The 13971-nt window shown below is 35.5% G+C and overlaps 1 protein-coding gene across 4 annotated transcripts in view; it reads left to right on the top strand.

Moving 5' to 3' along the window:
- The window catches only part of COP1 (COP1 E3 ubiquitin ligase), a 119099-nt gene that overhangs the window by 56419 nt on the left and 48709 nt on the right, over nt 1-13971 (top strand). For all 4 annotated transcript variants that reach the window (XR_014781569.1, XM_084794597.1, XM_084794596.1 and 1 more), the window contains exon 11: nt 2034-2169. Coding sequence is in view for 3 of the 4 variants with exons in the window: in XM_084794597.1 (XP_084650723.1) it covers nt 2034-2169 (136 nt within the window). In the remaining variant the exon portion in view is untranslated. The remainder of the gene's footprint in view (nt 1-2033; nt 2170-13971) is intronic.

The following is a 13971-nucleotide window of genomic DNA, read 5'->3' as shown; positions in this document are numbered from 1 at the left end:
TTTTTTAAAGTATGTAAATGAAAAAACATTAAAAGGAAGATAAGATATTGAAAACACTGCTCTAAACTAATCTGTAATTAAGATGAGGAAATGATATGCCAACAGATATATATGTATGTTGATCATAAAACAGCCAGATAAAAATCATACCTTCTTATAATCAGATAATGGGAGAGGACAATTGATACACATGTAGATACTGAACTAACTGCTTTTTGTTCTGTAGATTTGTTTGGTTTTACATGTATGAATCTTTTGCCTGCATGTGTATCTTTGTACCACATGTGTGCCTGGTGCCTGTGGAGGTCAGAAGAGGACGTCAGATCCTCTGTCGCTGGAATTATAGATGGTTGTAAACCACTATGTGGGTGCTAGGAACCAAACACAGCTCATCTGCAACAAATGCTTAATGCTGAGCCATCTTTCTATTCCTTTATTTTTTCCTTATAAAATGCTGTATGTTTATATTAATCAGCTTGAGTGATATCTAGGAGTACATTTACACTAGAAAGAAATTATGAACTTTAACATATATTTTCTTGAATATCTGTGATTATGTACTCAGGAATTGAAGGCAAAATGTGTAAGAATAGGTTAACATTAAATTTATTTTCTGAGTGAATAAATAACTTGTCTTGCCAGTACTTACATTATATAGCTCACAGCAATAGGTTTACATATAAAAATAAGCAGTTGTCATATCCACAACACTCTATAGTAGTTGATTTTGGTGGCAACCTGCCCCTGTAACCCATGTTTTGTTTATATTCTGTTGAATTTTCTCAGTGTAACTTTTGTGGGATAGGATCTTTATCTCAGTTGTGATATTACTTGCTGATGAGGTCATTTTTGTACTGTTTTTAGCATGAAAACACTACTAACCGGGACTCCTTTAATCTAGGTATTTAGATGGATATACTGACTGCCTAAATATGTAGCATTTATAAAATAACAGTGACAGTTTATTTCTTAAAATAACTTTATATTATAATTCCTAGATAAATTTTATCATATCGATTAAGTTTTCAGATAGTTTTTAAGAAGGTTTGTTGTCATTTAGTACTTTTTGCATCTTGATTTCATTATGCCTACTGTTACTTCAGATACTATCTAATAAGTGGAATCAAAAGTTTATGTGAAAATGCTGCGTGCATTACGTGGCTGAGAAAAAGGAAGGAAATTCTGAGAAGATGGTATCAAAATAAATAATTTCAAATTTTAATCTCAGTGAGCTAATGTAATGCGTGTTGTAGTTTTTTTGTTTATTTTGTTTTATGTTTTCAGTTCTTTGGTGGAAAGTTTAGAAATGCATATTGCTAACAGCTTTGAAAACTTGATTATTTTATCTGTGTTTTACCGCAAGTCAACCTCTGTATTAAAGAATAGATAAGTTGCCTGTTATTCTGTAATTAATGTTATGATAAATTTCAGTTTAACTTTGAATATTTTACTTTAAAGGCACTTTATGTGGTATTCTATTTGATGTCATTAGTGTTGTCTTTGAGAATCAGTACTTTATACATTGCAGTTTTGTACTTCTGACTAAAAATAGGACTTCAACTACTTGAATTTTCCCCTAATATGTATTACATAATTTTTCTTTGATCATAAATCTGGAATAAGCGGGCATCCATATAAACACATTATGTTAAACTAACAAATATTCATCTATTTGTAGATCTTTCTCCAGCAGGTACTGTCAGCATTGAAAGTTGGAATTTGATTGTAATGAATGATTTTATTTCTGCTTACTAGAAGGTTTTTTTTAGAAATTATTTTATTGTCCCCTGAAGTCAGCACTAAAACTAAAGCCGAGGAGATTGCTTTACGTTTTATTTTCATAGATGTTTTAGTGAATCCTTAGACCACCTTTATTAAAGCTAAAAGATCACCTAATTAATTTGAGCATACTAGTCTTTAGAATCTTCAAGAAAAGTTTTTATTTAAAAAATAATCTCTTAATATGAAGATATTGTTCTTTTCTTCCTTTATAGTGTCATTCATTTACTTAATACTTTTATTTTCTAATGCAGATGACAGTAGGACTGCAAGCCAGCTAGATGAATTTCAGGAATGTCTGTCCAAGTTTACTCGATACAACTCAGTAAGACCATTGGCCACATTGTCATATGCTAGTGATCTCTATAATGGTTCCAGCATAGTTTCTAGGTAAGTATTTGACACACTTTTTTCTTTGTTCTTTTATTAAAATGTAAAAAAATTTACTAAATTTGAGAAGCACCTATAACATCTCTCTTAGATTAGGTTGCCTTTCCGTCACTAAGCTTTAGCTAACTTGGCATGACTAGTAGTTTTCCTCTGACAAGGCTGCAGCTTCTCTCCATGTGGTGTATCTGTTGTCTGGGTGTAGTGATGAAAGGTGCTCTCGGCGTCCTTCCTGTGGTTTTGCAAGTCTGGATAGAATTGGTATGCTTATTTCCTTAATATTATGTTTGATTCTCCAGTGAAGCTTTCCATGGAAAATAAGAATATGATCAAAGTGCATTGTATAGTTTGTACAGTTATATATACTAATAAAAATATTAATATGAGAGATAGCTATAGATAGTCTAAATATACAAAGCACAGACTGACGTGCATTTTTGAAATGTATTCTAGTGCTGGTGGTATAATACAGCTAATTAGTTGCTTGCTTCAAAAGCAGGAAAACCTGAGTTTAATACCCAGAACCCATATGAAATAAAGGCCAAGCATAGTAGTGCTCGATTGTTATGCTGGTGCTGTTGACGCTGATTTTGGAGCTTATTGGCATGCTAGCAAGTTGTAGGCCTATAAGAGAAACTGTCTCAAAGGAGTGGACAGTACGTGAGGAATGCAATCCAGAGTTGCCCTCTGGCTTTGACATGCACATATGTTCATGTGTACACAGGTGCATGTGCTTACAAACACACAAATGCACTGTATACAATTTTCCATTTCTAAAAATAATGGAAAATGTAAACAACAGGCTGTATCACATTTAGCTAATTTTCAGTAATTCGTTTGTATCAACAAACTACTTGTCTATGTTTAAACTTACATGAATAAATATGATTTAAAACTTTGACCAGTTGCGTTATTTTTGTTGTTGTTGCTAACTCTACCTTTAAACTACCCCCCTCCGTCAAATTTTAACTTTTACACATTACTAACGCTTTGAATACTACTCCTGTAGAAACTAGAGTGTTTATTTATACATATTTACACATAGTTATTTATACATATATGCACTATTGCAAGAACTGTTTCAGAGCATCCTACTTATTTGTGAATAAGGGAAAAAAACCCCATAATTCATTTCTTTTAGCAATTTTAGTTTTGTGGGGTCCTGAGTAAAATTTGAAGCTGCAGTGAAATTCGAACTTCATTTTATTGCATAATTCATATAACAAATTTTCACTGATTACCTGGTATCTACAGATGCTTGTGCTCGCTCAAAAACAAAAACAAAACCTAACAAACCAAACAAACAAAATACCCAATGGGTTTTGTAATAACTTGACCTAATATACCTATACACAAACTAAAATATTTGGACCTGGTTGTGATGCCTGTTAATGTCCCTGACCATTATTAATTTATCCAGTATGGTATCTTCCTTTTCAGGTAAAAACAAGACCAAAACTTCTTTTAAACAGCAGGTTACAAAAACAGCATCTCTACTTAATGGATATAAGACTTGCTGCCAGTCTGTTTCCAAAGGAATATGCCCTTAACATTTTTAAAACCTAGGTTTGTTCACTTTACTACGTTCCTGAATTTAGCAAAATCTTAAATTTTTTACCATATCAAGACATTCATATCAAAGCATTTTTATAATCTAAAACAGAAGTAGCTTAAAAATAGACATAGTTTCAGACTAGAAATACTAGATATTCAAAGAAAGGTCAGTTACATTAAGATATTTTAAATTACCATTCTGCAAATTTAAATATATATATAGTGGATAATTGGCATGTTTAGTTTTTGTTATTCTCTCTCAATTATATTGAATTAGTGTTTTTTACTGAAAAATTTCCAAATTTGCAAGTTTGTTATACAAACAACAAATGAAGAAAATAGGTAGCAAGAAAGGAAGATGAAACAAAACAACATTGCTAGGACAAATTATTATTATTACCAAAAATTATGTGAGATCTGTGACATGTTGATTACCTTATTACACTGAAATTTTTTCTGAGAAGAAAAATAATAAACCAAATCCTCTTTCTTTGCTTGTGTGGCTTTAATATTAGATCCATGAGTCCACAAGGGGGCAGCATTTGTTTCCTCTATCTCTGGTGTTACATAGTTGACCAGCATAAAAATCGGTGGTGTATCCAGGTTCATTCTCCTAATTATTATATGGTCCTGAATAAATAAAAAATTATGAAAAGATGCTTTCTGCTTTTTCCTTAAATGTAGCAATTACATCACGTTTTACATTTTGTTTTCCGTGGCCACCAGAGAGAATTGGCTTGAAATTGCATCTTTTAAACTATCTCAGTGTATAGTAGTGCCACTTGCTTCATGAATTTCTGTTTTGAATTTTACATTTCTATATTAATATGGTAGTTCTCAACCTTCCTTATGCTGCAACTCTTTAATACATTCCTTGTGTTGTGGTGACCCCAATCATTACTACTTTATAACTGTAATTTTGCTACTGTTATGAATCATAAATATATGTACCATAATGTGAATGCATGTATTTTCTGATGGTCTGTGAAAGGGTCTTTCGGGTCACAAACCACAAGTTAAACTGCTGCTAAAAGCAGATAGAAACAAATGCAGAGACCCTCAGCAGAGCTTGGGGAGTCTAGTGGGAGATAGAAACAAATGCAGAGACCCTCAGCAGAGCTTGGGGAGTCTAGTGGGAGCGTTGGAGGAAGGATAGAGAGACCTGGAGGGGACAAGAACTTTATAAGAGGACCAGCACAGTCAACTAACTGAGCACCACGGGGCCTCACACAGAATGAACCACCAACCAGTGAGCCAGCATGGACTGGACCTAGGTGCCCTACACATATGTAGGCCACATTGATACGCCACTTGGTCTTCATGTGGGTCCCCTAGCAAGTGGAATGGGAGCTGTCCCACATGAACTCTGTTGCCTGCTTTTGGATCATTTACCCCTAGCTGGGCTGCCTTTTCTGGCCTCGGTGGAAGAGAATGAGCTTAGTTTTGATGCAAAGGGATGTAGTGGAGGAGGAGGCTTCCCTTTTCAGAGGAAAAAGGGAGGGAGAAAAAATGGGAAGAGGGTGGCACTAAGAGGAAAGGAGGGAGGATGCTGTGATAGGGATATAAATTGAATAAGGAAATAAATTTAAAAATATAATTTTAAAAAGTGCTGCTATAGTATTATGCTGAAAACTTAATTACTTTACATAAGGTAATTGGTCTTAGCATTTGGCTTATGTTTGCTCAAAATGCACTGGATGCAGCATTTGTGAACTCATGAGAGGTAAATTATTATATTTATGTGACTCATTGATGTAAAAATCAGTCATTAGTAAATTAGTCATTTGCTGGTTTTAATTACTACAAGTAAAAAGACAACTAACTATTTTACTTGCACTTTCTCACTCACCCTTTTGAGTAAGATGCTGTTGTTAATCCTATTTTATAGGAGAGGAAACTGAAGTAAGGAAAAGTATGACTTGTCTAAGATCAAAACAGTGTAGTATGAAGGGAGCCAAGATTTGAGAGCCTCAGGCTTGTCACACCTTTATGGTGCTCACTTCAAAATCTAGTGAAACTTTAGGAAAAGTGTCAAGGAAGACACCAGTAAACACGAAGTAGTTCATTCTTTAGGTCTTTTATTGCTCCCATTACTGTCTTGTCTAACTGGCCCTTAACAGTCCATGTTTTAGAATCTTAGTGTTCATAATGTGTGGTGTTCAACTAGTTGCTAAAACTACTGAAATTATACTTTGTTTTATTGTAGACATTTACAAAGTTAGTTTTTGTTAAACATCAATTTATAATGGCCACCAGTGTTTATCCAGAGTTAGGGTAACTTTAATGTACTGTTTATAGAAGAATGCTTGTGAGTTTTATATTTTATTTAATAGTTCTTCAGGAAATCTTTAACCTGATTTCTCAAGGAGAGATGGATTTTAAGGAGAACGTACAAGGGTTCTTTCCTTTTTGACTAGAATATATTTCTGTTATTGAGAGTTATTAGTCTAGTGTTGAGGAGAAATGGGATGACTGTTAATCCAGAGATTTCCTTCAAGAATCTTTCCTAGGCCCAGTGTTCCAAAGCAGTACATTAAAACTATGTTTTAGGCCAAAAACTTTTATCCGGAAGGGTTCTTATTTGTCTGGTTTCCTGCTGTATTCCTAGGTCTGGCACCTGGTAGGTATTCAGTTGCAAATATTTGCTGAGTGAATGTATGACTGCAGAAAAGCACTGTTTCAAGCAGTGCTCTTTTGCTCATTTTAATGTTCTCTTTCCTATTGCGGTTTTAAGTTTTTCTCTGAAGTAAGGCACTTCTAGTCTGTGGTGAGTTCAAGTCAGTCTGGCTCTAGAAACATTAAAAACCAGAAAACAAAAACAAAACACAACAACAAAGCAAACACAAAATTCCCAAGTCAGAAAGTAATTTCTTAGAAAGGTTTGCAGTGTTGTAGAAATTGTTGGATACAACAAGTTTAAAGGGAAGATAAATTTTAATTTTAATTTTAATTTTCTATCTCTGGATAAAACCATAGAGAAATAAAACATTTATTTACACATATCCATTATGCATATGGTCTCTATGGGAGCATTTTTTTTTTAATGCTTAGAGTGTAACTCCTAATCTGAAATGGGGATATGGAAGACCACTTGGAATTATCCTGCCACTCATCTTCATTCCCATCCTCTCTCTGTCTTATGTTTCAAAGTTATATTGGATTTTCATTTAAAACTTTCCTTGCATTTCTATATAAGTTTTAGACTAAGAGCTATTTTCATTTAAATTCTTTCCTATTGACTTTATAACAGCATGTAGCTGACAAGTTTATTTTCTCCTCTGTTTTTCTTTAGTGCTTTATCTGTGTCTCTTAATGGGGAATATGAGATATGTTCATTGTTTTTCTTTGTGTGTATATGTAGGTAAATGCGTGTGTGTGTGTGTGTGTGTGTGTGTGTGTGTGTGTGTGTGTGTGTATATGCGTGCGTGCGCATGCATTTATATGTGTTGTGGCCTCATGCATACACACAAGCACTTCATAGCTATCTTTCCCATTAAGCTTATTATTTGTTATACCTGCCGTATGAACTAATATTATAGGGGACACAATTTTTAAAATTCATGAAGAAATATTTCTAGACTATAATTGATTGTTTCAGATTTAGTCATTAGTTATATAACATATTCTTTATATCATAGTTTTATTATTTTATTTGAAGCATTGTAGCAGTGACATATGTATTTAATATTGTGATGTCATTGCTTACTGTATTTTCCAGCATATAAGAATTTTTAACCCTGAAATATGCGTACCAATGTTGGGTTCCTTTCTCCAGGAGGCTGGGCTGAGAATCTGGCCACAGTTTTATTCAGCCTTCTGGAAGCTGGCTGAAGGTGGCTCCCTCCTGAAAACCTGGTGGTGAGGGGGCCTTCTGGGAAGGGAAGGAACGCAGGGCAGCTGTGCTCAGCCAGGTTGAGACAAGAGAAATCTGCTTCTTTCCAGAGGGAGAAGGGGACCTCTGGCTTGTGAAAGGCTGGACTACACTTTATTAAAATAAAGGCAAAAAGAGTCAAACAACTTGATTTTAATTCACTAAGCTTAAAAAAGGGCAAGGGCAGAAGGCTATGGGGACGGGGTGGGCATTGCACTACTGACCCTTTCAGCCTCTGGACACTTTCTGGGGCTTGTCTCCAGGTACCTCTCATATGTTTTTCTTCCAAGAGCCAGCTTTTGACGCCTTTTGTGTAGATTAGGATCTATAAGGAACTATCTTTTAACACATTTGGGTCTGCGGGCTTTATCTGCAGGGGGTCCGCTCACCTATGTCCTAGCACAAAGCTTACCAGGAGAGAGCAGACAGGGCCCACATGCCAAAGTCAGGGTTGTCTTATATTCTGGGTACTTACCTGCAGCTTGCTTCCCCTTGCTTCATATGTTTGGCGCAGATAGTGGGGAGTGCCCTGGCCAATTTCCCACTCTGTGCAGAGAGTATGATGCAGGGAGGAGCAAGCTGCACACATCTTCCAGTACCTCCAGGAAGAGAACCTGAGCATGGATTGGCTTTCCACCAGAACCTGCCCATTAGACTCAGAGGACTGGCACTGTCTGTCTACCAGCACTTAATAAAGTGCCTGGCTGTCTGTACCCTGCCTGCAAATAGACACGTGCCCAAGTCTGCTGCACAGGGTGTGCACTGGAAGAGGGATAGTCTTATAAGGCGAGTATATTCCAAACTCTATATTTGAACTGGAAAAGTTGAGGGTGGTCTTATATTCCCACTCGTCTTATACACTGAAAAAATACGGGTACTTTGTAAGTACTACTGGGGGACACTACTGAGAGAAATAACTTCTACTTGAGTTTCAGAATTGTAGGATTGAAATTTTGCTTTCATAATCTCTCTCTATTTAATCTTAATCTTACTAAATACACATTTCCCATGGGATAAAGATCGTAGTAGTTGGGGGACAAAACATATTTTGTATTTTTTCTGCTTTGATAGATAGTTTTGTTAACCTTTGGTTTCAAAAGTTATTGTCATCTTATCAAAGATTTTTGGTATATACCACCCACACAGGTTTACTGTGCATAGAAGAGGTAGTTTGGGACAAGTGAGTTTTTAACTGAATTCATTTAAATCAGCAATTCTCAACCTTCCTAATGCTGTGACCCTTTAATATAGTTTCTCATATTATGTTGACTCCCAACCATATGAGTATTTTGTTGCTACCTCATAACTTTAGTTTTGCTACTTGTAGGAATCTTAATGTAAATATCTGTGTTTTCTGATGGTCTTAGGTAGGCAATCCCTGTGAAAAAGGCGTTCAACTCCCAAAGGGGTCTTGACCCACAGATTGAGTACCACTGATTTAGATAAATAGAGTTTATGATTTCATATGTTTTGTCAAATCAGAGTTGATATCTGTGCATTAATATTTAAGGGTTTAAGGATGCAATTTGAATCTTAATTGCCCTAAGGAAAAAAGACATTTTACCATACCAAGCACTTCACATTCATAGGAGTGTTTCATTATAGTCTGCCAGGCCGTGTATTTGGCCCAGCTATTAGCAGCTAGCCAGAGGGAATGACGGAGTAAATGTTCTAGAAAATAATTGTTTCAAAGCTAGATATTGTGGATTTAGGGAACTAAAGGCAAAGTGAGCCAACTGATAAAATAATCAGATAAAAATATATTGGGACTTTTAAGGTGTAAGCCTCAATGAGTATGTCCATTAAATCAGAGTAATGATTAGCAAATAACTGCTAGACAATTCCAACTCATTGCTTGGTCTTAGGTAGCCCACAAGCAAGAATAGTTTTTACACTTGAAAATGTTAAAAACAAGATGAGTACAATTGTGGTGCAATATTTAGATGAAATTCCAATTTTAGTTTCCTTCAATAAATTCATGAGGGCTTTTAATTGTTTTGGCCACATAGAAAGTTCAAGGACAGCCTACATGAGAACTTATCTGAAAATAGTAAAAAGCCTCATAAGCTTAGTACTAGGATCGTAGGTATGCACTACCCACTTTTGTGCATTGCTAAGATAGAACCTAGGAATTCCTGCATGCTAGCAAGTCACTGTGCTTAACTGACTAGGTTCTCATAAATAAAGTTTTATTTGAACATCACACTGCTGAAATAAATAAATACATATTACTTCCCCCACCTTAGTACACTTAATAGCGACTATACTGATTTGATTTAGATATCTTATGGTCATATGGTTTATTCCCATATAAAAGAAAAATATTATTCTCAGGTTTATAATAATTTCAAAAAGATAGAATTCATGTATGAATGTTATGGAGAATGCACTTTGAAGAGTTGAAGTACCTGACCGTATAGTGAATAGTTTTTCAAAATGTAAAAATCTGGTTGCACTATTAAATTGGAAGCAGGCCTCTGTGAAAAGTAGTTTGCTTAAAGAAGAAAACAAACTTGAGTTGTTTTTTAGAACTGGATTGGTGAAAACAGCAAAGACTTATGACTACATGTAAAGTCCCCAAATACATATTTGGAATCATTTCTTAGTTTCATAAGATGTACATGTATGTTAGGTAAAGCCGTGCAGTAATTAGATCTTTACAGTTACTTATAATGAATAGGTTCAAAATGTTCAGTGTGGGAAATGCTTGTTTGTGTCTAAGTATCACGTTTGTTTTGTGCTCAGATCGTTTTTTATACCTTTTCACTGGCACAGGGTTAAAAAACGTAGTTGAAACAGTATGTATCACAAATGACAGCTATAATAGAAAACAGGTATGATTGATACTTATAAGTATATATTTTCAAAAAATATTTTCACAGTGCATCAAATCTTTGTATGTGGCTTTTAAAAACTTACAACTTTGAAAACTGAAAATAAAGTCTGTGTCAGCTGAGAAAACATGAGATTTCAATCCCCCTTGTTACCCCTTTTCCTACACACACATCTTGAAGGTATAGTCCATGGTGAGGGTGCTGTTTGAACGCAGTAATTTCCCATAGTCTTGCACAGTTGAGTGCTTGGTCCCCAGTTGGTGGCACTGTGTCAGGAGGCTGAAGAGGCATTGCCTCACTGGAGGAAAGACATCACTGGAGGCAGGCTTTGAAGATTCAAAACTTCGTGCCATTCCCAGTTCATTCTCTTCTGCTTCCTCCTTGAGGCTCAGAATGTAAGCTCTCGCCTTCCACATCCTGCACCATGCCTGTTTGCTGCCATGCTCTCCCACCATGACAAGACCCTTAACCCTCTGGAACTGTGCAGTGCGTACACCCTTCCTTCCCTATGTTGATTTGATTGTGGTTTTCTATTAGAGCAACAAAAAAGTAGTTCAGAGAATGGAATATTAGTTATAAGTAGTTTTATTCATAAAAAGCTGTAAGAGAAAATAAACATTTAACTGTTCAAGACACTGAAACAGATCAGATACTAGTCTGTGACAAAGTTCAACAAAATTAAATAAAACTGTAGAAGATCTAAATAGCGTAGTTGGCAAAGCTAGAACACATACACAAATGTTCACAAAGAATATATATTATTTTATAAACTGCTCATTCAACAATAGAAAATGTTCAGAGTCTAGATAATATACCAAACTTTAAAATTACCGACAATAACTATCAGAAATAGTACTCTCTGATCATAATGTAACACTAAGATTAGATGTTTATAACAATCTTAGCAGAAAAACCCTATCACAAGGAAATTTAAAAACCTTTGGCAGCTTATGGTCAAAATGGAAGTCAGGCAACTGTAATGAAAGTTTTGTATATCATGTATATAGGTGAACTGCTAAGAATACATTCCTTACTATAAATACTTGGTTATGAAGGAAATATAAGAAGTGCTCGACTGAAGAAGCAAACAACACCTTAAGTTTTTGTAACTTTTACAAAGAGCAGAGAAATCTGCTAGGAGTGATTTGATTGTGTAGGAACAAAAAAAAATTGAGTAGAATGAACAATTTATGAACCTTCCTTCTGTGTCATTTAGAAAATAAGTAGATGAGGAATTTTGTGGGTAGTATATAGTAGTTATGGTTGCATATTTGGTTGTTTTTGTTGTCGCAGTTTTGACTTTTCCCCTCTCTGTAGCAGCTGTGTTGTATGTTTTCTCAGCCAAGTCAAAAGTGGAGTGAAAAATCAGAAATACAGTTGTATATGAGGGAGGTAAAGTGTTGTCCATATAATTGTTGGGAGGAGATGAAGAAAGTGCATGTGTAGCTAACAGCAGATGAAAACCTCGAAGGGTTATTGGAAACCTGTAGTCAACTTTTTAAAAGGGAGATAGTTGTCTCGAAGTGCTTTGACAAGGTTAGGGCTAATGGGGGAGGGACACTATCAGTTCTGAGAGAGCATGGTAATGGTTTTATAGGATGCAACTTGAAAGAAGTAGAGATCTTTGACAGAGACAACTGATAGATCATATTATAATAATTATCTTTACTGTTGTTGGAATATTTAAGAATTTTGACACAGTTTAAATTGGAGAGTGGCAGTAAACTGAGAAAAAAAATCCAAGAATGCATGACTTGCTAGAAGAAAGAGTGGTACTAAGTGTTACAGATGATACTGAAATGGAAATTTCAGAAGGGAAGTCAGTAGACGAAATCATGTATAGCATGAAAGACACTGAGTCCATCTATTCTGTTAGAATAGTAGATCAAAAAATAAGAAATTGAGGTGATTGTGACATTATATATAAGTAGAGAGTGGTTTGATTTTTACTTTATTAAAATGTGCAAAATTTCTGATCTAGAGCTTAATATTTAAGCATATTCTCAAATACATAAGAAATGACAAGTATAGAAAAGTATTGTGTTGTTGAGGCACTGTTTAACAATAAGACAGCCAGCTGGTCGTGGTGGGCACACCTTTAATCCCAGAGCTCTGTAAGTACAAGCATGGGCATCTCTAGTCTGTACCATGAGCTCCTGAACAGCCAGACCACAGAGAGAGAGCCTGTCTCAAAGTACAAACAGAACGAAAAATCAGTGTAGGAGACCAGGTGTAGGGATGCATGCTTGTTACCCCGGCCATTTGAGAGGTGTAGACAGGAAGAGGAAGAGTTGAAGGTCATCCTCACTAATGCCTGGCAGTGCTTGTTACATGAAATCCTGTCTCAAACCACGACAAAAGAGAACAGTAACAAAAATCAAAATTGAATGGCTTTTATTGATACAATGTTTTGATAAATTAAAATGCATTCTCACAGTTGAATTTTGTACAACTACTGCAAGTAAAGGAGGTGGCTCTAACACATACGGACATGGAATGATTGCCAAGAATACTACTAGGTGAGGAGACAGCATGGTGTAAATGATGTGATCTCATTCCGTTGGCTTAATTTTATTTTATTTTTTATTTTATTTTATTTTTTTTCTCGAGACAGGGTTTCTCTGTGTAGCCTTGTCTGTCTTGGACTCACTTTGGAGACCAAGCTGGCCTCAAACTCAAAGCAATCCACCTGCCTCTGCCTCCGGAGTGCTGGGATTAAAGGCATGCGCCACCACTGCCAGGCCATTTGCTTAATTTTAAAGGTAGTACAAAATCTTTTTTATTTGTTTATGTTTAAGAAATCTTTGATAGGAAATACAGGCTGAACCTACCCATTGCTTTTAGGTAGGGCAGATGATTACATATTTGGCAAGATCTAAATGGAAGCTTATTCTTTTGTATATGGTTGAGTGGCATAATATTTTTAAAATAAAATTTAATAGATCATTCAAGCTTCATTGTAATGGATCTCACAGTATTAAATTAGGGGCTTTATATAACAGAAAGTGATTGTCACCAAATCTGGTTCAAGAAATTTATTCTAAGTCCTTCTTTAAAATAAATTAGAGGGACTGACAACATGGTTCAGGTGTTAAGAGCACTTGCTGCTTTTACAGAGGTCCTGGGTTCAGTTTCCATCACCTATATTTGGTGGCTTGGAACCAACTATAACTAGTGTTTTCTTTGGACATCTGCATGCATGTGATACATACACTGTATATGTGCATGTGCTCGCATGTGGGCGTGTGTATGCACGCGCGCACGCGCATGCACACACACACACACACACACACCATAAATAAAAAAATTTTCAAAGTGGAGTAGAAAAGAGAAAAATAAGATTAGATTTGGATAGGGGCTTTTATAGTTGCCTGTGTTAGCATTAGTGCACATCCAATATTTATTTCTTTAGTTTCCTGTAACATTGTGTCTAGGTTTTTCTGTCAGGCTATTTAGATGTTTGATAGCTGAGACTATTCATGCTTCATTTTGTTGTTCTGTTGAGTCTGAGTTATCGTTGACTTATATTTCTGTGCCTGTCTTTTG

The sequence above is a fragment of the Acomys minous genome, assembly GCF_964271855.1.
Source record: "Acomys minous genome assembly, chromosome: 1".
NCBI lineage: Eukaryota > Metazoa > Chordata > Mammalia > Rodentia > Muridae > Acomys > Acomys minous.
This window is presented reverse-complemented; position numbering and strand designations above follow the sequence as displayed.